Genomic DNA, 23,688 nt, shown 5'->3' with positions numbered 1-23,688 from the left:
GGCCTTTTCCAGCTTTAATGATGCTATGATCCTATATGGACACCTCACACAGCAGCAGCAACTGCATAACAAATGATCTGATCTTCCCAATCATGTCCTTGGGGTGTCTTGTACTCCTCTGTTTCCCATCAGCCAGATAGTTTTGCTGGAAAACAAAACTAACTCAGAGTCAGTCAGAAAAGCAGATGAAAACAACCAATAACAAATGTACTGGGAATTAATGTGTTCTCATGTTGCACACAGGAGCTGCCTGTTTGATATGTGTGTGGAAGGAGATGAGATCTTGTGCCGCAGCCTGGAGGAATATGTGCTGGATTGTCAGCAGCTAGGAGTCAGCATGGATGGCTGGAGGCAACAGACAGACTGTGGTAAGCACAGGAAGAAACAGGAAATAGGGATTCTACCTACAGGACTCTTAAAATCTGAAGTTTAAGCCTTTTCCTATATCAAATCTTCTCAGGGAATAAAAACATGTTGATTCACACTTCATTCACTCTTCACAGTTAAGCACACTTGTTTTTCTGGCCTCTCTTCTGTGTCCTATGCTCACTTTTCCATTTAAACCCCAGCTTTGAGAGATACTTAGGAAATCAGAGCCTTTTCCTATATCAAATCTTCTCAGGGAATAAAAACATGTTGATTCACACTTCATTCACTCTTCACAGTTAAGCACACTTGTTTTTCTGGCCTCTCTTCTGTGTCCTATGCTCACTTTTCCATTTAAACCCCAGCTTTGAGAGATACTTAGGAAATCAGAGCTGTCAACTTCATGTCATCAGAAGTTTTGTGAGGGAAACAATGTCCCCATTCCCAATGGGACAAGAAGTTTAAATTTTGAAGACCTTTACAAGCTACAAATCTGAAGGCAAAATATTTCATTTCAAACTCTCTTTTAATCTACAAAATATTCTAATTATCTTTTTTGCCTGTGAGATTTCAAGATTAAAAAAAATTCAACTGAAAACTCAAAACTTTTCAGACTAAAAAAATGCTGGAGTAAGACTAATAATAATCTCAAACATATTTTTCCTCATTTTTTTTTTAAGTTTGGAGATTCATCAAACCGTGTTTTCCCTGTGTCTGCTATGGTTAGATGGCTTTGTATTTTTGGTGAAACACAGTTCTCAAAATTGTGGAACAGCCCTGTCACTTGAAGGGATGGCAACCCTGAACATGTGAGAAGTTGTTTTGAGATCAATGTATACCAGGAACAAGAGCACAGTATACAAATAGCTCTGATGATGCATTTCCTGACTTTGGAGTGCTTTACTTACAACTTCAGAACTATTATACATGTATGCACATCTGTGTGTATATTTATTATATTGCCTCCTACACAATGGATCAGAAAGGGAATTCTGTAAGGAAGTAACACGCAGCAGCCTGCTATAACTGTACTCCTTATTTTTGCAGGTATATCATGTCCTGCCAACAGCAAGTACAGCTCATGCATGTCTGCATGCCCAGCATCCTGCAACGACCTGACCAGCCCTTCTGAGTGTGAATCACCTTGTGTGGAAGGCTGTGAATGTCTCCCTGGTTATGTTCTTAGTGGCTTTGACTGTGTGCCTTACAAACAGTGTGGCTGCACATACCTTAACAAATACTATGAGGTATGGTCTCTCTGTGGGTTAGACAGCTCCCACAGCACTAAACAGTATTTTCTCTTGTTAGTTATTTTGACCATCTCCTCGTAATTCTCAGCATGTAATTTTGCAGTAGAAACATTAGAAACAAAGAGCAATTGTTTAATAAAATTCTGGTTTCTGGAGAAAGGGAAGAGAGGTCAAGATCTCTTGGTCTCCCTCTGAAACTCTGAAATGACAGATAGCATTTCCACATTGCCTTGGAGGTATTATGTGATTCATCTGCCACTCCTCCCAAGCAATAGTTGCCCAGTTTTGGTCACACATGTACCCTGCCCGGGGCTAGGATCTCCTGCCCCAAACCCTTACTTTGCTTTCTTTTTTTGGGCCATCCTCGATTTTCAAAGAGCTGCATTAATAAGCCATTTCCTTTGGTTTTTTTACAAACTACTTCAAAAAAACCCAATCTGCCCTCCTGCCATTCATCAGGAAACATTGGAGAGAGAACAATGAGGGTTCCTGTGCTACATTCATGTTTTTTTCTGGCTGATTTTAATTAGCCTTTTTTAACATCTAACTCCTGTTCTTCCAGATTGGAGAAATATTCACCACTGACGACTGCTCTCAGAAATGCCAGTGCACAGAAAGCTCCACTGTTTTCTGCTTTGATGAAGTGTGTGGGTCTGGTGAAATCTGTGGCATTTCAAACTACAGTCGTGGATGCTACAGGAGTGAGTCAACCACTATCACATTGTCTTTGATGCTATGAAGTCTTGACTAACTTTAAAGGGCATTATTGGGTTAGGGATAGTTGCAAGAGTGTACAGAAGAAAACCATGCAAGGGATCTTGTTCTGATGTTTCACTGGAGAAACAGTGTTTCTTTCCCTTATTCATGTTGTCAGATATAAGAAACATGATAAAATACAGGGGATGGGCAGCATTAGGAGTCAGCGTAGTCTAAGCAAGCACAGTTCTATTCAGGGGTGAATTATCTGAGAGTCAAATGTTTCTCCTTTTTTCCCAGGTGGCCCATGTATGCCAGATCCTTGTAAGAATGATGGCATTTGCTCTGAAGCTTCCAACAGCACCTCCCTCTACTTCTGTGAATGTTCAGAACTCTACACAGGACAAAACTGTGAGGCTGAAAAAATAGGTAATAAAAGTATTCTGTATTTCCCTGTCTGCATTAACACATCACATCATTTTCAAAAACACATCATTTTCAAAAATGTTGTTACAGAGAAGACTGGCCTTGCTCTTCATTTTCATGATGTAGGTTAGCAACCCAGTGGGTGAGAGCCTGTGCTCATCCAAGCAGAGAGAAGGGTCAGAGGTCCTGGAGAGGTACCAGAAATCAGCATAGCAGAGAGCACACAGGACCTGGTCTGGCATCACTCCAGAAAGCTACAGAGAACACAGAAAAACCAAACAGACAGACAAGCGTGGAGAAAAAACATTTCTGTTCACAGCATGGTTAGCTTTCAGTGACAGCGCTCTTGTGTTTTCTTCAGCTGAAGACCCTGACATAGAGGATTCGGACCACACAGTTGCCATTGTCATCGGAGTTGTGGCAGGTGTAGCTGTTATTGTCATTCTCATCTCCTCTACAGTGTACCTGTTCAGGTAAGGCTTTTCCCAGCTTTGCTACATTCAGCAAAGACACCTCTTTTAACACCTGTAAACCTCAAAACTCTCATCAGTCACATACCTGCAAAAGCAGAAAGGAGCCATAGCATTGTGGATCTCTTCTGAGGAATGTGAGGGAAAACTTAACTTTTTTTATCAGGAATTAACACATTCCATCTCTTTTACACAAGGCATTTGCATCACTTTTTATAAAACTCTAGCTTCTCCAAAACCCAGTTCCAGTCATGCTCACTTCATCTCTCACTATAAATAAGAATTGAAATTAAAATAGGTTGTTCTTTTCTTTTTTCTCCCCCCCCCCCCCCCGCCCCCCATTGTACAGAAGGAAGAGAAAGATGGATACAGTTACAATAACGAGGGATTCTTCTTTGCAATGGTCCAGGGATAAATTGGATGCTAGAGAACGTGAACAAGATTATGGCTGCATCGTGAACAGTGCATTTGATCAAAATGAATGCCCAAATACACATGCATAGTTAACAATATTATTCCTATTGATTTGTCATACTTTTTACTCTTGTATTTTAATCATATTTCTAATGCTTTGAGAAGAAATTATAATAAATTTATCATTGCATTTGTTGAAAATCTTTGTCATTGTTCATTTAAAATATCTTTCAGATATCACACTGTAGACCCAAACTGAAATATGTTCTAACTGACCGAAGAGACTTTGTTGTCTTCAAAGAATGTTTGAAAAGCATGAATTTCAGACAGACTTTCACAAGTGTGCTGCACAACATCACATACACACATTTGAGAGACGTACAAACCATAGACTGATGTGGTCAGAATTCAAACTGAAAGAGAGTAGGTTAAGGTTAGATATCTGAAGGTAGGTTTAGGTTAGATCTTAGAAAGAAATTCCTTACTATGAGGGTGGTGAGGCATTGGAATAAGTTATCCAGAGAAGTTGTGGATGCCCTGTCCCTGAAAGAGTTCAGGGCCAGACTGGATGGAGCTTCAAGCAATCTGGTCTAACGAAAGGTGTCCCTGCCCATGGCAGAGGATTGGAACTGGATGATTTTTAGGTTCCTTCCAGCCCAAACATTCTATGATTCTACGAACTAATTACAGCATCCCAGGCAGGATGAGACCTGATCTGTCTTCATGAGATTTTACCCAAATCCTTCCATGAGGATTAGTTGACTGACATGGACACAGTTTTTTACCCCTCTTCTGGAAAGGCATGTCCAGCTGGGGAGAGAAAGAAACAAGACACTGAGCTCACCTGAGGACAGATGTAATAAAAAGGATGACCTCATTTATCCTGTTAGAGTGGAGGGGACAAGAAGCAGGCTTGTCATCAGTCCCCAGCCTGTGGGGGCTAAGTAAGAGCAGAATTTAACAAAAACTTTCTGAAGAATGAGATCATATCATAAACTCTCCTTAGGGGTCCTTGCAAACTCAGAAGCTGCCACACTGATGCACGTGAGAGGAGCTCTGCATCAACTCAGCCCCAGACCCTACTGAGGAATCCCCTACATCAGGAGACCAAAGGTATTCGCAGCAATGCCTACTTCAATGCTGTGTGAGAGACCCACCCCATGACAGACCACTCACAAAGCTCAGGGACTGAAGCACTGCCTGAGTCTTGTCCAAGCCCAGAACGGATTAGAAGGGCTATGAGTGAAGCTTTGACATGTAAAGCACCATGAAAATATTTCTGGTGCTTTTCCAGTTTGTTGCGGGTTACTTTCTGATTGTTGAGGAAAACATATACTGCAGGTAGCTCAGTGTACAACTGCACTGTAAGATGCAGATTGAGCTCTGGGTGGTAAGGCCTGACTGAACTGGTGCCAACCCTTTAAGTAACAAAGGCCAGGGGGACCTGTGACACAAGCACATGTACAGACACTCAGAGATATCAGGAGCTGAGGACCCCAGACTGTGAAGGTACAAAATCTACAAGGTTTCTTTTGTTTGGGATTCCTCCTTGGAGGCATCCAGCTCAAGCTCTTGGGTTTTTTGGGTTTTTTTTGTTGTTGCACCATGATTAATTTATTTTAAGGATCCAGATGTTTGAAACTCTGCTATGGCAAACATGGGACCACGCAGGTGAGAAGCCTTTGAATGTGTGAGTGTGAGGTGTATAGGGAGTCAAGAGAGGCACCTCAGAGGGACTCTGACAGGGCTTCAGTCCCAGGTCAAGTGCAGCAAGTGTGACTGCCAGAGTGGGTCCTGGATGGTCAAACAGGAGGGTTTTCTTAACAGGGCTTGCTGTTTTTTCTGATGTAATGCTTGTTATTATTTTATTACCTTTTTTCCTTTCCCTTGTTCCCATAAACTCATGTGTACTGTTAGCCAGAGAAGTATTTGCAGTCTCTGTGGTGAGTTAGGTTATTCTGGTCCATTCAAGAGCACACCAGCTATCCATACACACAGGCTACATCTATTTTGGAAAGGCTATGAATAGAAAGAGCCTTTCAACCTCATTACACAATGAAAATGAATCAGTGAGAGAGACCTACTCGTGCACAAATGAACTGTCAACTTTATGCTGGAATTTCACTGTGTTTATAATACATCTCTGCTGCCTGTTCAGTAGCAGTTTCTATTGCACTCTCGTGCCTGCCCAGCGTGATTCAGTGACTGCCGAGCAGTGCTGATCACACTCACCTCCTTTTGCATTGGGTGGGAGCACAGGCCACTCCCACCCCTGCAGGATCCCAGCTCAGGCTCCCCTAAGCAACAGGACCCTGCTGTGCCGAGGTAAAGCAGATATCTGGGTTTCCATGTATATGTTTGGGGTTTTTTCCATACCACAAGAATTGCCTTGTTGATTAAATTTCCACTGCAAAGCTTTGCAAATAGTTCAGATTTAAAGGAGGGGATGATAAAGAAAGCAGAACTGCTGTTCAGTGCTCTTCTGAATTAATAATTAATGTCACTAGAAGACAGAAAGATGGCAAATCTTCCACTGCTCTCATCTTCTCTATCAACCAGCTTTCTCCCTAGACTTCTGAAATGCAAGGCTTTAAATACCACTTAGTTCAACTTACCCAGAGGACACTTTTCTCATTAGTTTTAGCACACTGTGCCAACACCAGTAAATGAAAAGGCTGTACGGGCTCAGCTGCGCTTATCTCTTGGACTAGGACCCTTGCTGGGCACAATCATGAAATTCCTCTGCTGTCCCAAAGGAAATGCCCAGGCCACGTTATAAAAACACATCCTAAAAATCCCTTTGCCCTAAAATTATTTCACGCAGAGCTCCACCTCCTTTGTGTCTCATAATGGCGAAGAAGTAGAACGGCAGCACCCCATTTTTCTCTCGAAAGCTTTGCTGATGAGGGATGCTCACTCCCCGCTCGGCCGAGCGGGACCGGAGCCACTTCGCGGCTGGAGGGGCTCGAGGAGCTGCGGGTGTTTTCGGGAAAGTGGCAATTACAGGTCCCCCTCGGGAACGGGATCGCATTTTCTACTAAACCCGCGGTTTTGGCAACAATCCCGGGAGCAGAGCGTTCGGATTGGGAGAGGCGGTGGGAGGGAGAAGGCGGGGGCGGTGGGATGGGACGGGACGGGATGGAAGAGGAGACGGACGGGCGGCACTGAGTCAGCGTCGACCGGGAGCCCGACAGGATCGACGCAAGCGCCATCTTCATCCTATTTATAGCGGGAGCAGCGGGCCGGGAGCCCGACCGCAGCAACAGGGGAAGAGGCGCGGAGGTGAGCGGAGCTCGGGGGGTGCGAGCGGGCGTTTGCAGCAGGATGCGGCCCCTCCAGGCGGCCGGAGGTGCCCCCGAGCCCGGGCACGGCTCGGCCCCGCGGGCACCCCCGGGCAGCCGCGGCCCGGCACCGGAGCGGGCCCGGCCCGGCCCCAGCGGAGCCCCGAGCGGAGCGCGGCCGGGAGGGGAGCGCGGGCACCGTGGGCGGGCGGGGGCAGCCGGGGCCGGCGGCGGCAGCCCGGGGGTGCCCGCGGGGCCGAGCCGTGCCCGGGCTCCGGGGCACCTCCGGCCGCCCGGCGGATGCGCTGCTGCGAGCGGGGCCGGGCGCTGCCTCGCCGCCGCTGCGGCAGCCGCTGCCCTCGGGGCCGCCGCTGACACCTCCGTGCCCGCGCTCCCGGCAGCTGCCCCTGCACGGCCCTCGCCTCCCGCTGCGCTCTGCCCTGCGCTGAGCCTGCCCGGCTGCAGCCGCACGCCCTGACTGCACGATCCCCAGATGGCAGAAGGCAAGTGCCACCCCCAGCCTGGGGACCTGATCGAGATCCACCGGACAGGTTACCAGCACTGGGCCCTGTACATAGGGGATGGATATGTCATCAACGTCACACCTGTAGGTAAGACTTGTGCTGCCCGGCAAGGTGCAGAGTGGGTGTTGGGATGCCCCAGGAGCCCTGTCTCCTTTCATATCCTGCTGCTAGTAGACCCTGTGTATGTAGATGACCTTTCCAGGAGCAGAAGAAACCCATCGGAGGTCGTGGAGAGGCCAGAGAAGTTCTGCCTGACTGCCTTATGTCCTCCCTGACTTCTCCAGATGAAGGAGCCCCATCTCTGTCAGTGAGCACCACATCAATATTCACCAGAAAGGCAAAGGTGAAGAAGCAGCTCCTGAAGGAGGTGGTGGGAAATGATAAATGGCGTGTCAACAACAAGTACGACCGCTCCCGCACTCCTCGCCCCTTGGAGGAGATCATCCGGTGTGCTGAGCAGTGGATTGACAGGGAGGTGCCATATGATGTGCTTTATGAGAACTGTGAACACTTTGTGACAGAACTTCGCTATGGAGAAGGAGTCTCAGAGCAGGTGAGAGCCACGGGGTGAGCCCCTGGGTGCCTCCCAGGGCTCCTCCTGCTGCTTGCTGTGAGCCGTGGCGCTGGGACACAGCCTGCAGCCTGCATGGGGCCAGCCGAGTGCCAGGCTGGGCTGCAAAGCAGCGCTGCCTCCCCAGAGCCCCTGCCCCTGGAGGGTCACTGTGCTGTGTCTGCAGCCTGGCAGTGCCCTCTTAGTGAGTGCCACCTCCTCGGGGTACAAACCTGGCTGTGGCCCCTTCTGCTCATGGGGCACAGCAGCCTCTCACTGATTTGTTTACCCTGAGTATCCCTGCCGTATCTTTATTATCATGCTGGGAGAGCATAAGTGCTCCTCATGTTTCCAGCCTGTGTTTTACTTTCCTTTTGTAGGTCAGAAAAGCAGTTATTGGTGCTATAGCAGCAGTAGGAGGTATCGTTCTTGCTGGTCTTGCCACCGCTGTTGTGAAGGGCTTGTCTGGGGACTCATCCAGCAAAGAGAGAAAGCACTACTGATGGGCTGTCAGAAAGAGCTCAGAACAAGGCAGAGGAATCTCCTGGACACAGTGGTCACTGTCAACTTTTGCTACACCTGCCATCAAGGCTTCCTAGCAACTGTGCCACCCTTGCTATAAACATTAATAATATAACAGTAAAGAATTAATTTTTACTTAAATAAAATATTAGAAATCTAAATTTTAATTGCCCCAAAATCTTCTTTTATCTAACTTTGCATTCAAGTTCAAGTGTTCGGCCTTGCTTTTCCCTGCTATTTCATTAATAAACAAAATGTCAAGATCAGCACCATTTACTGACCTCCAGCAGCACTAGCCTGGTTCCATATCTCCTTTTATTTCATTGCCCGTGGTGATTTTTGTGGTAGTCTGGGCACATTTGCACTGGTGTAGGCTTTTCGTCCATTTTCATCAATTGGTTCCAGTGGGCTGTTTCTGTATTTCTGTGATTTTAACCTCAACATTCCAAAAAAAGTAGAAAAATTTACTGCTGAGGGTTTTCCAGCCAAGACTTTATGTAGGTGGGAAAGCCCTGGCTGCACTGTCTGCAAAGGAGCAGGCAGGGCATGTGCACTGTCTTCGGGTCTGTACTTGTGCTGCTTAGTCAGAGAAACTCCTGGGAGGTTGGGAGGTCAGAGGGAAGGTCAGGTCTTATAAGCTGTATCCTTCAGAGTTTTACAGGAATGCTCTAGTTTTGGCGTGATGGTGTTTTGCTTGTTTTTCCCTGCCTACAAAGTGTTTCCAAATGTGCTGAGCCATACCATTTCCTTGTCACAAAGCTGATGTGTGCACTGTCTTGGAAGAAAACTGTTGAGACTAAGTGTGCTTTATTGTCCATTACCTGGAGTATCTGTCTTCAGTGCTTGGAACCAGGTTACCTGCAGCCCACCTGTGAGACACAGAATCCTGTGCTGCTTTTCTTGCAGGCACCTGCCTGGACTACAGAGACAGAACAGCTGTCTGTGAGAGGCTGGTTGGTTTTGTCTGCTCTGAACAGATTGTCCAAGTTTAACCCCAGCCAGCAACAAAGCACCAGGCAGCCACTCACTCAATCACTCTCCTGCCAGCCTCATCAGGGACAGAATTGGAAGAGTAAAACACTTGTGGCTTGAGAAGAAGTTGGTTTAATAGGTACACCAAAAGCTTTGCATGCAAGCAAAGCAAAACAAGAAATCAAACTGGTTTTTTAAACAGCAGTTTTTCAATGTTTGAAATAACCAAGCCAGAGTTTCCAGTTGTACTTTGTACCTTTGTTATTACATATGAAGAAAGTTTTTTATTTTAACACAGGAAAACACATAATCAAACTGAAAGTGAAACTCCTTTCTGGATTCCTGGAAATGGAATTGAAACTTCTTTTATGGCTAAGCTATTGAGGTTATACAGAACTTCTGAACTTTCCTGCACTCAGGGCGTTCTCTCTGCACACCCTGACAAGGGATCACCATGTGAGGGCAGCAGATCGACCTCTCACGTCTCTACTTCATCCTGGAATACAAGAGAGCTGGCATTATTTTATCTAGGGAATTGTCTTCTTGTTCTTGAAAGCTGCAACATTTCACAGAATGCAGAAATTTACATTTGTACTGTGCTTCATTTTCCAGTCAGGGTGATGTTGCTCATTATGGGATGCCTGTCCATGGAGCCTGGTGGGTGCATTGACAGGATTTGGTGGAACACTGCCCAAAACCATAAAGTGAGAGTGTGAGGAGGAGCAGCAAATCCATCGCTTGCCACATTCTTCACTTCTGAGCCTTTCTAGGAAATGCTGGCGAGGCCTGAGACCTGCTTGAGTTGCCATGGAGAGGGTCTCGGTTGTTCTTTTCCCAAAGCTGAGAGAACTCTCAATGCCTGTGCAGTGGGGCACACCCAGCACAGGCACAGGGTGTCCCTAAAAAGAATAGCATTTGCAGGACATTAAACAAACTGAATCTAGTTCACATCAGATGATGAAAACCTGGGCTGATTCAATACAAGACAGGGAAGCCCTAGCATTGTGCAGCCCTGAGCCTGGCTCAAGGGCCTCACCTGGTCCTCTTCACTCAGTTTGTAGGTGGGGCAATGTAAATCTAATCCATCAAGCTGTTGCTGAAAAGTTTTTTGCATTTACACGAGGCGGTTTGCACTGGCTATTTACATCTTCTGATGGGTTCAGAACTGGTTGACTGGTATGCAAGCCAGACTATAAACATGACCCAGAGTTGTTTTGCAACACGATATCCTGCCATATGTATAGGAGCAGTGTCAGCGTTGTTGCCTGCATGGAACAGAAGGACCCCTTGAGGGCAGGGGCATCTGGAAAAGAGGGGGAGGCCCAGCTTCCACGGCGGCAGAATCGGATTTTTCACCCAACGGTGGTTTTGGCAACAACTTTGAGAGCAAAACCATCCTGGAGCAGGCGGTAGGTGTGCCTCGATGGGCTGGCTCCGGGGCAAAGTCGGCAGTGGGCACGGAGGGTTACACCCAGCGCTTCCTGCTCCCCGTTTATAGCGGGTAGAGAAGACTTTGAGACCGGCAACGGCAGCAGCGGGACAGGCGCGGAGGTGAGCGGAGCTCGGGGGATGCGAGCGGGCGTTTGCAGCAGGATGCGGCCCCTCCAGGCTGCCGGCGGCGGGCGCGGCTCTGCCGGGCGGCCGGAGGTGCCCCCGAGCCCGGGCACGGCTCGGCCCCGCGGGCACCCCCGGGCAGCCGCGGCCCGGCACCGGAGCGGGCCCGGCCCGGCCCCAGCGGAGCCCCGAGCGGAGCGCGGCCGGGAGGGGAGCGCGGGCACCGTGGGCGGGCGGGGGCAGCCGGGGCCGGCGGCGGCAGCCCGGGGGTGCCCGCGGGGCCGAGCCGTGCCCGGGCTCCGGGGCACCTCCGGCCGCCCGGCGGATGCGCTGCTGCGAGCGGGGCCGGGCGCTGCCTCGCCGCCGCTGCGGCAGCCGCTGCCCTCGGGGCCGCCGCTGACACCTCCGTGCCCGCGCTCCCGGCAGCTGCCCCTGCACGGCCCTCGCCTCCCGCTGCGCTCTGCCCTGCGCTGAGCCTGCCCGGCTGCAGCCGCACGCCCTGACTGCACGATCCCCAGATGGGACAGGACAATTGCAAACCCCAGCCCGGAGACCTGATCGAGATCGACCGGCCACTTTACCAGCACTGGGCGCTCTACCTGGGGGATGGATATGTCATCCACGTGACAGGTAAGGCTTGTGCCGCCTGGCACGGTGCAGAGTGGGTGTTGGGATGCCCCAGGAGCCCTGTCTCCCTCCATGGGCCCCTGTGTGTGAGGCTGTCTTTTCCCGAAGGAGTCAGAAACCCATCTGAGGTCCTGGAGGGGCCAGAGAGGGTCTACCTTCCTGCATTATCTCCTTCTTGGTTTCCCCAGATGAAGGAGCCACATCCCTTATGCTTAGCAGCTCTTCAATACGTGCCACAACGGCCAAGGTGAAGAAGCAGCTCCTGAAGGAGGTGGTGGGAAATGATAAATGGCGTGTCAACAACAAGTATGACCGCTCCCGCACTCCTTTCCCTGTGCGGAAGATCATCCAGCGTGCGGAGCAATGGATCGACAGGGAGGTGCCATATGATGTGCTTTATGAGAACTGTGAACACTTTGTGACAATGCTTCGCTATGGAGAAGGAGTCTCAGAGCAGGTGAGAGCCACGGGGTGAGCCCCTGGGTGCCTCCCAGGGCTCCTCCTGCTGCTCGCTGTGAGCCGCGGCGCTGGGACACAGCCTGCAGCCTGCATGGGGCCAGCCGAGTGCCAGGCTGGGCTGCAAAGCAGCGCTGCCTCCCCAGAGCCCCTGCCCCTGGAGGGTCACTGTGCTGTGTCTGCAGCCTGGCAGTGCCCTCTTAGTGAGTGCCACCTCCTCGGGGTACAAACCTGGCTGTGGCCCCTTCTGCTCATGGGATGGGGCACACGCCTCTCACTGATTTATTTACTCTCATTATCTCTGCGTTTTCTATATTATCTTGCTGCGGGTAGGGGGGTGGGGGGTGGGGGGGGTGCGAGGCGTAAATAGAAGTGCTCCTCATGTTTCCAGCCTGTTTTTTGCTTTCACTTTTATAGGTCAGAAATGCAGCTGTTGGCGGTGCAGCAGGTATATTATTAAATGCCCTTCTTGGTGCTGCTACTGTTATTGGCCTTGCACTGTCTGAGAGGAGATGATGGTCACTCAGGAAGAGCTCAGAGCAAGGCAGAGTGAGCTCCTGGAAACAGCAGTCAGCTTTTGCTACACCTGCCATCAAGGCTTCCTAGCAACTCTGCCACCCTTGCTGTAAACATTCAGAAGCCTTAATAAAATGTCTGAAATCCACACTCATATGTCCCTGAAATTCTCTTTTATCTATTTGACTGTAGCTTTGTTTGCTGGTTTAAAATTTTAGCCTTGTTTCTGCCTGCCATCCCAGTAAGGAATAACAAGTCAAGATTGTCACCATTCAAGGTGATCCCCAGCAGCTCTAGCCTGCTTGGAACATGAGCTTTTATTTTATTGTGTGTGGTGGTTTTTGTGGTAGTCTGGGAGAAACTGCAAGCAGGTTATCCATTCCTTCCCCATCCCACACACCTCCCCTGGAGTGGTTTGCTGAGCACGGGTGCAGGCTTTTCTGCCTGTTTTAACCAGCTAGCTCCTGGAGGCTCTTTCTGTGTACCATTGAACTAAAAAGAGCTGCTGAGAGTTTGCTGTGTTTTCCAGCTGTGTCCTGGTGAGTGTGTGTGTGTGTGTGTGGTACAAAAGCCAGAAGGCTTCCAAGGAAGGCGGGAACCTCCTCAGAAGAGAAATAAGACCCCTTGTTTCAAATGATTATGACTTCGAAAGTACGGGTCTTTGCGGCAGAACTGAGGAAAAAGGAATCAGAGTTCTTCAGCAGAACATGCACAGCCCAGAGCGGCCAAGAGCAGAATCCACGGAGCGCCGCTGTGCCGCCCTGCAGGGGCCGGGCCGGGGGAGCCGCGGGGAAAGCGCGGAGCTGCACCGACACCGGCACACCGCGGGGATAGGCACAGCACCGACACCGGCACACCGCGGGGATAGGCACAGCACCGACACCGGCACACCGCGGGGATAGGCACAGCACCGACACCGGCACACCGCGGGGCCGGAACACAGCACCGACACCGGCACACCGCGGGGCCAGAACACAGCACCGACACCGGCACACCGCGGGGATAGGCACAGCACCGACACCGACACACCGCGGGGCCGGAACACAGCACCGACACCGGCACACCGCGGGGCCAGAACACAGCACCGACACCGGCACACCGCGGGGCCAGAACACAGCACCGACACCGGCACACCGCGGGGATAGGCACAGCACCGACACCGACACACCGCGGGGCCGGAACACAGCACCGACACCGGCACACCGCGGGGATAGGCACAGCACCGACACCGGCACACCGCGGGGCCAGAACACAGCACCGACACCGGCACACCGCGGGGATAGGCACAGCACCGACACCGACACACCGCGGGGCAGGCACATGGCGCACCACCACTCGCGGCGCCCTGCCACGTCTCCGGCTCCGCATCCCCCGAGCGCAGGAGAGCGTCACCAGCTACAAAACTGCCCAAACCCCCCCCCACCCCATTCCACTCCCCAAACCACTCCGCTGATGTTCCGAGCTATCAGCCAATTCCGTTATGGGATTTATTCACCCGCCATCCAACTCCGCGCAGTCGCCCTCTCCTACTCCCACCGTCTTCACCATGACAATGGGAAAAATTCACCTCGAAGCCTAAACCCGTAAGAGTGGGAAAGCCTTGGGTGCCGGGTGTGCAAAAGGACAGGCAGGGAATGTGCCACGTCTTGAAACCCTCGGCAGCTTGTGCTGCCTAAAGTGAGCATCTCCTGGGAGCTGGGGAGTTAGGAAGGAAGGGCAGGTTTTACAGGCTGTATCCTTCCGTGTATTACAGGGTCATTCTCATTTTGGTGCGATGGTGTTTTGCTCCGTTTTTACCTGCCGACAAAATGTTGCTTTCCCTGGCTTTTCTAGCTCTCTTTGGCAGCAGCAGACCCCTAGCGTGGGGAGGTCTGACAGGAAAACCCCAGATGTCTTTTTGTCTCTTAGCTTTCTTCCACTGTGCCATCAAAATTTCCCACTTCACCCTGTTTGTGCAGTGATTGTTGGCCTTAAACCTGAACAAGACTGCTAGGTGATTCTTATGATCCCTACCAACTCTGAACCCATTCTCAGATTCTGCTCTTTGAGCTGCCAAAAAACGGACTAGTTTAAAGAATTACAAAGGCATCCAGGAACCTTTGACCCTTAGAGCTGTGACCATTCTCTCTTCAATGATCAAATGTTGATTCCAAAGTGTTCATAAGCATTCTAAAGCACCAGATCAATCTTCCTCCAGCCAGCAGGAAGGCAAAGCCAGGGTTCCTGCATGCTGGGGTGTGGGATGTAAAGAATGAGCTGTGCAGTACCAATGCTTCATCTCCCAATGTACTGAGCCTCACCATTTCCTTGTCACAAAGCTGATGTGTGCATTGTCTTGGAAGAAAACTGTTCAGGCTAAGTGTGCTTTATTGTCCATTACCTGGAGCATCAGACTTAAGATTTTGGAACCAGGTTACCTGCAGCCCACCTGCGAGACACAGAATCCTGTGCTGCTTTTGTTACAGGCAACTGCCTGGACTGCAGGGACAGGTGAGAGCAGAACAGCTGTCTGTGAGAGGCTGGCTGGTTTTGTCTGAACTGGTTGTCCCTGTTTAACCCCAGCCAGCAACAAAGCACCAGGCAGCCACTTGCCCATTCCCTGCCAGTCCCATCAGGGAGGGAATCAGAAGAGTTGAAGTGAAAAACCTGTGGCTTGAGAAAGGTTGGTTTACTAGGTAAACCAAAAACTTTGCAAGCTAGCAGAGAAAAACAAAGAATTAATTAATTGTTTTTTAAAACATCAAATTTTCTATATTTTAAATGATCAAGCCAAGAATTCCTGTTGGTTTTCTGCTGCCCTTTGTTATTTCATCCCAAAAAGCTTTTTAGTTTTAATACAGGAAACCATGATCTAATCAAGGTGAAGCTGAAACTCCTTCTTGGATTCTTTGAAATGGAATCAAAACTTTTTTCACAGCTAAACCAGTTAGGTGGTTTTACAGTTGGCAATGAGTACAGTCAAGGTTGGTCTTTTCCCAAAAGCTGAGAAATATATCCATGTATGTGCTCTGAGGCACAGCCAGGACGGGCACAGCCTCTCCCTAAATGGAGGGGCTTTTGTAGGGATTTCAGCCATGTGAATCTGGTTCACATCAGCGGATGAAAACTTGGGCTGAAGCCCCAGCATTGTTCAGCCCCGAGCCTGACTGTAGGGTCTCACCTCACTCTCTTTTGTGTGTTTGCAGGTGGGTTAACATAAAACTAACCCATGCTTTTTGCTGCATAGTCCTGTGCATTTCTACAGGGCCATTTGAAATCCCTCTGCAGCATCCGCTGCCATTTGTGGTACCGACTGTTTGACTGGTACCTGTTATAGGACATATTATACTATTGGCTTTTCACAAATGTTAAAATGGATTTTGTATGTGTAATGTTAAAGTAACTTTGTTATAAAGATATAGTTTTTATTTCTGTTGTTAATTAAGCTTAGACATAGTAGAGAAATAGCTATGTGTGTGTTAAAATGCCTGCTTGGATGGGATAACATCCAATTAACACAGGATGAGGACAGCTACTACAGATATGCCAACTATCATCACTCACCGTCTGCAGAGAGTGTAGACCACAGGAAGTGATAAAGAGAACAAGCCAAAACCACAGTCAAGAAAAACACATGATATAAAAAGGCGGACCTGAGGAGGGGCCATGTAAAATAGTTCCTGGAAAATGTAAACTAGTTATGGATATGCATAAGGATCTATGAATATGCAACGGCCTGATGTAAGGTATTTAAGGAGTATCCCCGACGGTAAAAGTGTGGTCTTGGTTGAGTGCCGGCCATTATAACCTTTGCTCTATGGTCCTTGTGTCCTACTGTCCTTTACTAAACTTTTTAAATTTTCACAGGAGAGTGAAGGTGTTTTTCACAGCACCCAAGGCAAGTTTTAATCAGCAGCCAGGGGTGGTGTTTTTCTGCCAGGTAATGTCGCGTGGAATGACAGGGTTAGTGGTGTTGCCCATCACTGGACAGGTGGACCAGATGGGGACAGATGCCCACTGCAATGAGGTGGCAGTTCAGCTTCCTCGGGTACAAGATGAGATTTTCCAATCAACAGGTGATCTTGGCACCACGACTGGAAGCGGAGCCTTCTTCGGAGTGGGTGCGGAGTGTGATAGGAGGGGCCGGCTCCGGAGGGGTGCTGGCAGTGAGCCCGGCAGAATTCACGCAATTTCCTCTGCCGTGAGCTTTATAACGGGAGCAGCGGGCCAGAAGAGCCCACGGCAGCAGCGGGACAGGCGCGGAGGTGAGCGGAGCTCGGGGGATGCGAGCGGGCGTTTGCAGCAGGATGCGGCCCCTCCAGGCTGCCGGCGGCGGGCGCGGCTCTGCCGGGCGGCCGGAGGTGCCCCCGAGCCCGGGCACGGCTCGGCCCCGCGGGCACCCCCGGGCAGCCGCGGCCCGGCACCGGAGCGGGCCCGGCCCGGCCCCAGCGGAGCCCCGAGCGGAGCGCGGCCGGGAGGGGAGCGCGGGCACCGTGGGCGGGCGGGGGCAGCCGGGGCCGGCGGCGGCAGCCCGGGGGTGCCCGCGGGGCCGAGCCGTGCCCGGGCTCCGGGGCACCTCCGGCCGCCCGGCGGATGCGCTGCTGCGAGCGGGGCCGGGCGCTGCCTCGCCGCCGCTGCGGCAGCCGCTGCCCTCGGGGCCGCCGCTGACACCTCCGTGCCCGCGCTCCCGGCAGCTGCCCCTGCACGGCCCTCGCCTCCCGCTGCGCTCTGCCCTGCGCTGAGCCTGCCCGGCTGCAGCCGCACGCCCTGACTGCACGATCCCCAGATGGGACAGGACAATTGCAAACCCCAGCCCGGAGACCTGATCGAGATCGACCGGCGACGGCATCAGCACTGGGCGCTTTACCTGGGGGATGGATATGTCATCAACTTAACACCTGTAGGTAAGAGTATTGCAGACTGCAAGGTGCAGGGTGCTCCTGGCGCCCTGTCTCCCTCCATGAGCTGGTGGTGAACCCTATGTGTGGAGATGACCTTTCCAGGAGCAAAGGAAACCCCTCTGAGGTCTTGGACGGGGCAGAGAGGGTCTGCTTTCTGCTGTATCTCCTCCCTGCCATATACAGGTAAACAGGACCTAAAGCTGGGAGTCCAGAATGCGCCAATATTCATCAGAAAGGTGAAGAAGCAGCGCCTGAAGGAAGTAGTGCAAAAAAATAAATGGCGTGTCAATAACGAGTCTGATCAGGCCCACACACCTCTCTCAGTGAAGAAGATCATTCAGTGTGCTGAGCATTATATTGACAAGGAGTTGACATATCGTGAGTTTGGTAGCAACTGTGAGCACTTCGTGAAAAATCTCCGCTATGGTGGCCAGGTGAGAGCCACGGGGTGAGCCCCTGGGTGCCTCCCAGGGCTCCTCCTGCTGCTCGCTGTGAGCCGCGGCGCTGGGACACAGCCTGCAGCCTGCATGGGGCCAGCCGAGTGCCAGGCTGGGCTGCAAAGCAGCGCTGCCTCCCCAGAGCCCCTGCCCCTGGAGGGTCACTGTGCTGTGTCTGCAGCCTGGCAGTGCCCTCTTAGTGAGTGCCACCTCCTCGGGGTACAAACCTGGGTGTTGCCCCTTCTGCTCATGGGGCACATGTCTCTTAATTATCCTGATTATCCCTGCATATTCTCCATTACCATACCTGGGGCTAAATGAAAGTGCTCTTCATGTTTCCAGCCTGTGTTTTGCTTTCCCTTTACCTGCAAAGATAGCAATTGTTTGCATGTTGGCAATATTGTCTGTGCTGTCGCCTTCAATGTGTGGGTGGGCTTGCTGGGACTGAAATCCAGAGAGAAAGAGAGCATTGATGGGCCATCAGGAAAAGCTCAGAGAAAGGCTTTGGAGGGAAATCCCAGGGATTCCTTGGCTGCACAGGGTCTCTGCCCTGCTTTTGCTACCCTTACAGAAATAATTAAATGAAAGCTTTAATAAAATATACATAGACTCATAATGCCTAGAATCTTCTTCTATATGAATACAGGGTTGTGTGCAAGTTCAGCATTGTGGCCTTTGCTTACCCCTGCTGTCCTCTTAAGAAATGCCAAGTCAAGAAATACCAAGTCAAGCATATCATCGATTCAAGGTGATCCCCAGCAGCACTGGCCTGTTTGTCACATCTGCTTTTACTTTTTGTCTGTGATTATTTTTGTGGTAGTCTGCAAGCACTTGGAAGCAAATTTTCATTTCCTTGCCCTGCTACCTCCCATCTACTGCTTTGCTGAGGACTGGTGCAAGCTTTTTACCCTCATCCTTGTTTTATCAGCTACATCCTATTGGCTCTTGCTGTGGAAAAACTGATTTTAACCTTAACTTTCTCACCAAGTAAACTAAAATTATTGCTGAGTGTTTACTGTGTGTTTTCCAGCTGAGGGCTTTTGTAGCAAGTGAATTGCACATTCTTGATGTGACAGAAGATGAAGAGTACCCCAGCCCTGGGGATCTGATCGAGATCAAAAGGGGATTTTACGAACAATGGGCCCTCTATGTGGGGGATGGATATGTCATCCATGTGACTGATACAGGTAAGGCTGGTGTAGCCTGGCAGGATGCAGAATGGATGCTGGGGTGCTCCAGGAGCCCTATGTCCCTCCATGGGCTGCTGGACGACCCTGTGTGTGTAGATGAGCTTTCCAGGAGCAGTCCAAAAGCCATCTGAGGTTTTGGGGGGCCAGAGAAGTTCTGCCTGCCTGCCTTATCTTCTCTTTGCTTTCCCCAGATGAAGAAGCCCCATCCCTGTCAGCCAGCAGTGAGTCAATGCACACTGGAAAGGCCAGGGTTACAAAGGAGCTCCTGGAAAAGGTGGCTGTAAACGATGACTGGGTTGTCAACAACAACTATGACCGATATCGGGCTCCTCTGCCCGTGGAGGAGATCATCTGGCGTGCTGAGGGCTGCATTGGCAAAGAGCTGCCGTGTGATATGCTCAGCAGAGGTTCTGAGGATTTTGTGACACAGCTCCGCTATGGTGGCCAGGTGAGAGCCACAGGGTGAGCCCCTGGGTGCCTCCCAGGGCTCCTCCTGCTGCTCGCTGTGAGCCGCGGCGCTGGGACACAGCCTGCAGCCTGCATGGGGCCAGCCGAGTGCCAGGCTGGGCTGCAAAGCAGCGCTGCCTCCCCAGAGCCCCTGCCCCTGGAGGGTCACTGTGCTGTGTCTGCAGCCTGGCAGTGCCCTCTTAGTGAGTGCCACCTCCTCGGGGTACAAACCTGGCTGTGGCCCCTTCTGCTCATGGGGCACAGCAGCTTCTCACTGATTTGTTTGCCCTGAGTATCCCTGCCTTATCTTTATTATCATGCTGGGAGAGGATAAGTGCTCCTCATGTTTCCTATTGGCTCTTTCTGTGGAAAAACTGATTTTAACCTTAACTTTCTCACTAAGTAAACTAAAATTCTCACTGAGGGTTTACCATGTGTTTTCCAGTTGAAGGCTTTTGTACATGGAGAAATATACATTCTTAATATGACAGAAGACATGGATTACCCCAACCCTGGGGACCTGATCGAGATCAAGAGACCGGGGTACCAGCACTGGGCCCTCTACTTGGGGAAAGGATATGTCATCCATGTGACTGATACAGGTAAGGCTGGTGCAGCCTGGCAGGATGCAGAATGGATGCTGGGGTGCTCCAGGAGCCCTATGTCCCTCCATGGGCTGCTGGAGGACCCTGTGTGTGTAGATGAGCTTTCCAGGAGCAGTTCAAAAGCCATCTGAGGTTTTGCGGGGGGGGGCAGAGAAGGTCTGCCAGCCTCCCTTATCTTCTTCCTGCCTTCCTTAGAAGAAGAAGCCCCACCCCTGTCAGCCAGCAGTAGGATAATACTCTCTAGAAAGGCCATGGTGAAGAAGCAGCTCCTGAAGAAAGTGGTGGAAAATGATAAATGGCGTGTCAATAACAAGTATGACTGTCACCGCATTCCTTTCCCAATGGAGGAGATCATCCGGCGTGCTCAGCGCCAGATCAATACGGAGGTGCCGTATCGTTTGTTCCTCAAGAACTGTGAACACTTTGTGACAATGCTTCGCTATGGAGAAGGAGTCTCAGAGCAGGTGAGAGCCACGGGGTGAGCCCCTGGGTGCCTCCCAGGGCTCCTCCTGCTGCTCGCTGTGAGCCGCGGCGCTGGGACACAGCCTGCAGCCTGCATGGGGCCAGCCGAGTGCCAGGCTGGGCTGCAAAGCAGCGCTGCCTCCCCAGAGCCCCTGCCCCTGGAGGGTCACTGTGCTGTGTCTGCAGCCTGGCAGTGCCCTCTTAGTGAGTGCCACCTCCTCGGGGTACAAACCTGGGTGTTGCCCCTTCTGCTCATGGCGCATATCTGACCCGGATTCAATTACCCTGATTATCTTTGCCTGTTCTCAGTTATCATGTCTGGGGGTAAATATGAGTGCTTATAATGTCTCTAACCTGTGTTTTACTTTCCCTTTACAGGGCAAGAAAGCACTTCAAAATTTCAATTCAATTTCTTCTTTAGTGTCAGCTGGGCTAGGAGGTGCAAGTCTTGTTGCTGTGGCCAGCATTCCTGTCGTTGGTCTTCCTCTTATGGCCTGTGTTCCTTTTGTGGCTGCTGCTGGTGGTGGTTTTCTTGCCAGTATTGGTTTTGCTTCCAGCAATATTGCTCATTCCTTCAAATCTGCCAAATTTGAAAAGGCAGGGAGAGATATACTAGAACAGAGTTGCTGTTAGGAAGAGCTCAAGCAAAGCATGGAGTCCCTGATCACTCTTCAGCTTTTGTCACAAGTATAATGGAGACTTACTAGCAACTGCTGTGATAATTAATTCAAAGACTTATTAAAATGTAAAAATCCAAACTCATCTTGCCTAAAAATATCTTATCTGTTTGAGGATAGCTTTTTGTGCAAGTAATTTCTCCTTAACTATCCTTCGCCACCTGCCTAAGACACTGACTTCTTTCTCAAGTTTTTTTTCCCCCAAGTCTCCCAAAGTCCCATTTTACAGTAAGCTCTCTTTCTGGGCCTTCACCAGCCAGCTAGGCAGCACTCAGACCATTCTATCTCCCTTTCTTCTTTTGGAAGACATGAAGCTGTATTATGGGGCTTTTCCCCAGCTCTCAGGGTCCCTACAGTCAATCTACACCCTGACTGTAATTATAGCTTTTCAGAACCTTTTCAACTTGGAGCCCTGTATGGTCTTTCTCCCCTACTGAGGGATACCAATAAAGATAAAAACCTATGGTGAGAACCATGTACTGATAAACAGTGGAGATGCAACAATGACCCAAAACACCAGAATGGTACCAACAAACTGAATCAGGCCCTAAATGGTCAGTTGTTCAGAGCAAAGCAGAAGCTTGACCTTCCCTGCTCAAAACAGAAAACACAAATCCTACTTACAGCTACAGTATTGTGGGTTTAGTGCTGCAGATGGTTTCTGTGTTTAGGATCTATGTTTAGGGTCTCTCAGAATACTAGAAAACAGTTCAAATTCCATAGACAAATATTTTTGCCTTAAGGTATTGCAGAGCAAATTAACTACCCTTCATCTGCAGCAGTTTGTTTCTTTTGTTTTATTCTGCAGCTAGAATTTTAATACCCAGATTAAGCTGCTGTTGTTTTTACATTACTAATTTGCTCAACAGTTCTGGGAATCAAGCACATTTCTACACAAGCAGGAAATTATCTTCACATGTATTTTGTTAAAAGGCATTTTTCTGGCTGCTTCATGACTGTCTGCAGCACCTGGATTTAAAGATTATTAAGTAAGGGCAGGCAAATCTATTCTGTGCTCACCATTATATTTTGTCCTTTCACATGATTCCACTTCTGTACCTGATTGAGAAATATTAGCTACCACGCACAAAGTTCTCCTTACATCACAAAAAATACTCCCAGAACTGAAATTTGAGGGTCAAACCCAATTCAAACCCTCATTCTTCTAAATAGTTTTACAGTTCCTGAGGAATTAAGCTTGGTTTATCAAGCACCTTTGAGACCTGTGCACTCCTGCTCACAACTCCATAGACCTCAGAGCAGGCAGCAGTACCCTGTGAGCAAACTCACCAGATCAGCTTCAGCAGACACTGGAGGCTGGGGACTTTGAGGTGAAAGATGAGGTAACAGACACCTCCTGTTCTAACATTGATATCACTGCATGGACCACTTTCAAAACCTGAAATCCATGGCAGTCACAAGGTGGAAAAATATCCTTCCCACCTCATAATTAATAAATTGTTTTTTTCAGAAAGGTGTCATGTCTTGTTTATGCTTAAAATGCAATATCTGTAATTAGTGAGAATTGGGGGAGAAAGCTTTCCTTTGGGGGACCTGGAGGAGTATCTTTGGGCTCAGACCTCCAGACTATGCCAGGTTGTTTTCAGCTCTGTTAGGTTGCTGGACAGCACCAGCAGCTGTGCAGGAGTTGCTGGAGCTGGGACTATTTGTAAATGTGGGGGTCTGCCTTGGCGTTTTTCTCTCAGCCTCGTTTGGTGCTGCCTTCTGTGTGTGCTGGAGAGGGGCAGTGGCTCTGCCTGGGTGAGGGGTGCCTGCAAGGGAGCTGGCAGAGAAGCAGCTGCAAAGGGTGCAAGGGGGGATTGCTTGTGGAGAAAGAGAGGGTGGGAAAGATCAGCCTGGAGCAGCACTAGATGGGACAATTACACTTCATTGATTTGGTTCCAGAATTAAAAAAAAAAGGAACATTACTTGAGTTCTGAAACCCTTCAACAATGCTGGACTTCTGGCCAGGAGACATCCTGCCAAAGGTAGGCCCATTCACCACTAACTGCAAGAAAAAGCAGTGGGCTGCCTTGGCAGTATTTGTGCTTCCACTGCTCCACTGAGGCAGGATTAGACCTCCATGGTGGGTCCCTGACACTTGTGAAATGTCCTAATCCCAATTCTCAAACCTTGACACTGTTTTGCTCCCCTTAGGGTTTAGCTCTGAGTATTTATCCTGCTGTTTTCTGCCTCAGCTGTTCTGTCAGAGGTGCTGAGAAGCCAGTGATCACCACATGCTCTGCAGCAGCCTTTGGAGCAGCCAGGCATTGTAAGGGTTTCCCAAGTGCAGAACAGATGGCTGATGACAGCAGCAATAACACTGAGGCCTGAGGTTTCTTCTACCTGAAACTCTGGCTACAGGG

General features: G+C 50.1%; 3 protein-coding genes across 5 annotated transcripts; all 3 read left to right on the top strand.

The window, feature by feature from the left end:
* Nucleotides 1-6,752: 6,752 nt before the first annotated feature.
* LOC144246806 (phospholipase A and acyltransferase 1-like) lies at nt 6,753-9,678 on the top strand. Of its 3 annotated transcripts, none has more exons than XM_077785682.1 (4): nt 6,753-6,904; nt 7,397-7,514; nt 7,712-7,980; nt 9,406-9,678. In XM_077785682.1, exons 2-4 carry the CDS (start codon nt 7,397-7,399, stop codon nt 9,589-9,591), a joined length of 573 nt encoding a protein of 190 aa, XP_077641808.1. In that variant the 5' UTR covers nt 6,753-6,904; the 3' UTR covers nt 9,592-9,678. The 3 variants fall into 3 exon arrangements, with proteins under 3 accessions (XP_077641808.1, XP_077641807.1, XP_077641809.1); XM_077785681.1 differs by having other exon boundaries at nt 7,305-7,514; XM_077785683.1 differs by lacking the exon at nt 9,406-9,678 and adding an exon at nt 8,358-8,788 and having other exon boundaries at nt 7,305-7,514.
* A 1,242-nt stretch (nt 9,679-10,920) lies between these two features.
* On the top strand, nt 10,921-12,772 carry LOC144246807 (phospholipase A and acyltransferase 1-like). Its single transcript, XM_077785684.1, has 4 exons — nt 10,921-11,022; nt 11,452-11,655; nt 11,841-12,109; nt 12,526-12,772. The coding sequence occupies exons 2-4, from the start codon at nt 11,544-11,546 to the stop codon at nt 12,622-12,624; spliced, it is 480 nt and encodes a 159-aa protein (XP_077641810.1). The 5' UTR covers nt 10,921-11,022; nt 11,452-11,543; the 3' UTR covers nt 12,625-12,772.
* A 3,965-nt stretch (nt 12,773-16,737) lies between these two features.
* On the top strand, nt 16,738-22,790 carry LOC144246805 (uncharacterized). The gene is made up of 8 exons (XM_077785680.1): nt 16,738-16,868; nt 17,298-17,507; nt 17,688-17,938; nt 18,972-19,128; nt 19,323-19,579; nt 20,024-20,180; nt 20,379-20,647; nt 21,024-22,790. Exons 2-8 carry the CDS (start codon nt 17,390-17,392, stop codon nt 21,276-21,278), a joined length of 1,464 nt encoding a protein of 487 aa, XP_077641806.1. The 5' UTR covers nt 16,738-16,868; nt 17,298-17,389; the 3' UTR covers nt 21,279-22,790.
* Nucleotides 22,791-23,688: the final 898 nt, after the last annotated feature.

Source organism: Lonchura striata, chromosome 10 (genome assembly GCF_046129695.1).
Source record: "Lonchura striata isolate bLonStr1 chromosome 10, bLonStr1.mat, whole genome shotgun sequence".
Lineage (NCBI taxonomy): Eukaryota > Metazoa > Chordata > Aves > Passeriformes > Estrildidae > Lonchura > Lonchura striata.
Note: the sequence above shows the minus strand (reverse complement) of the source record. Positions and strands in the feature narration are given on the sequence as shown.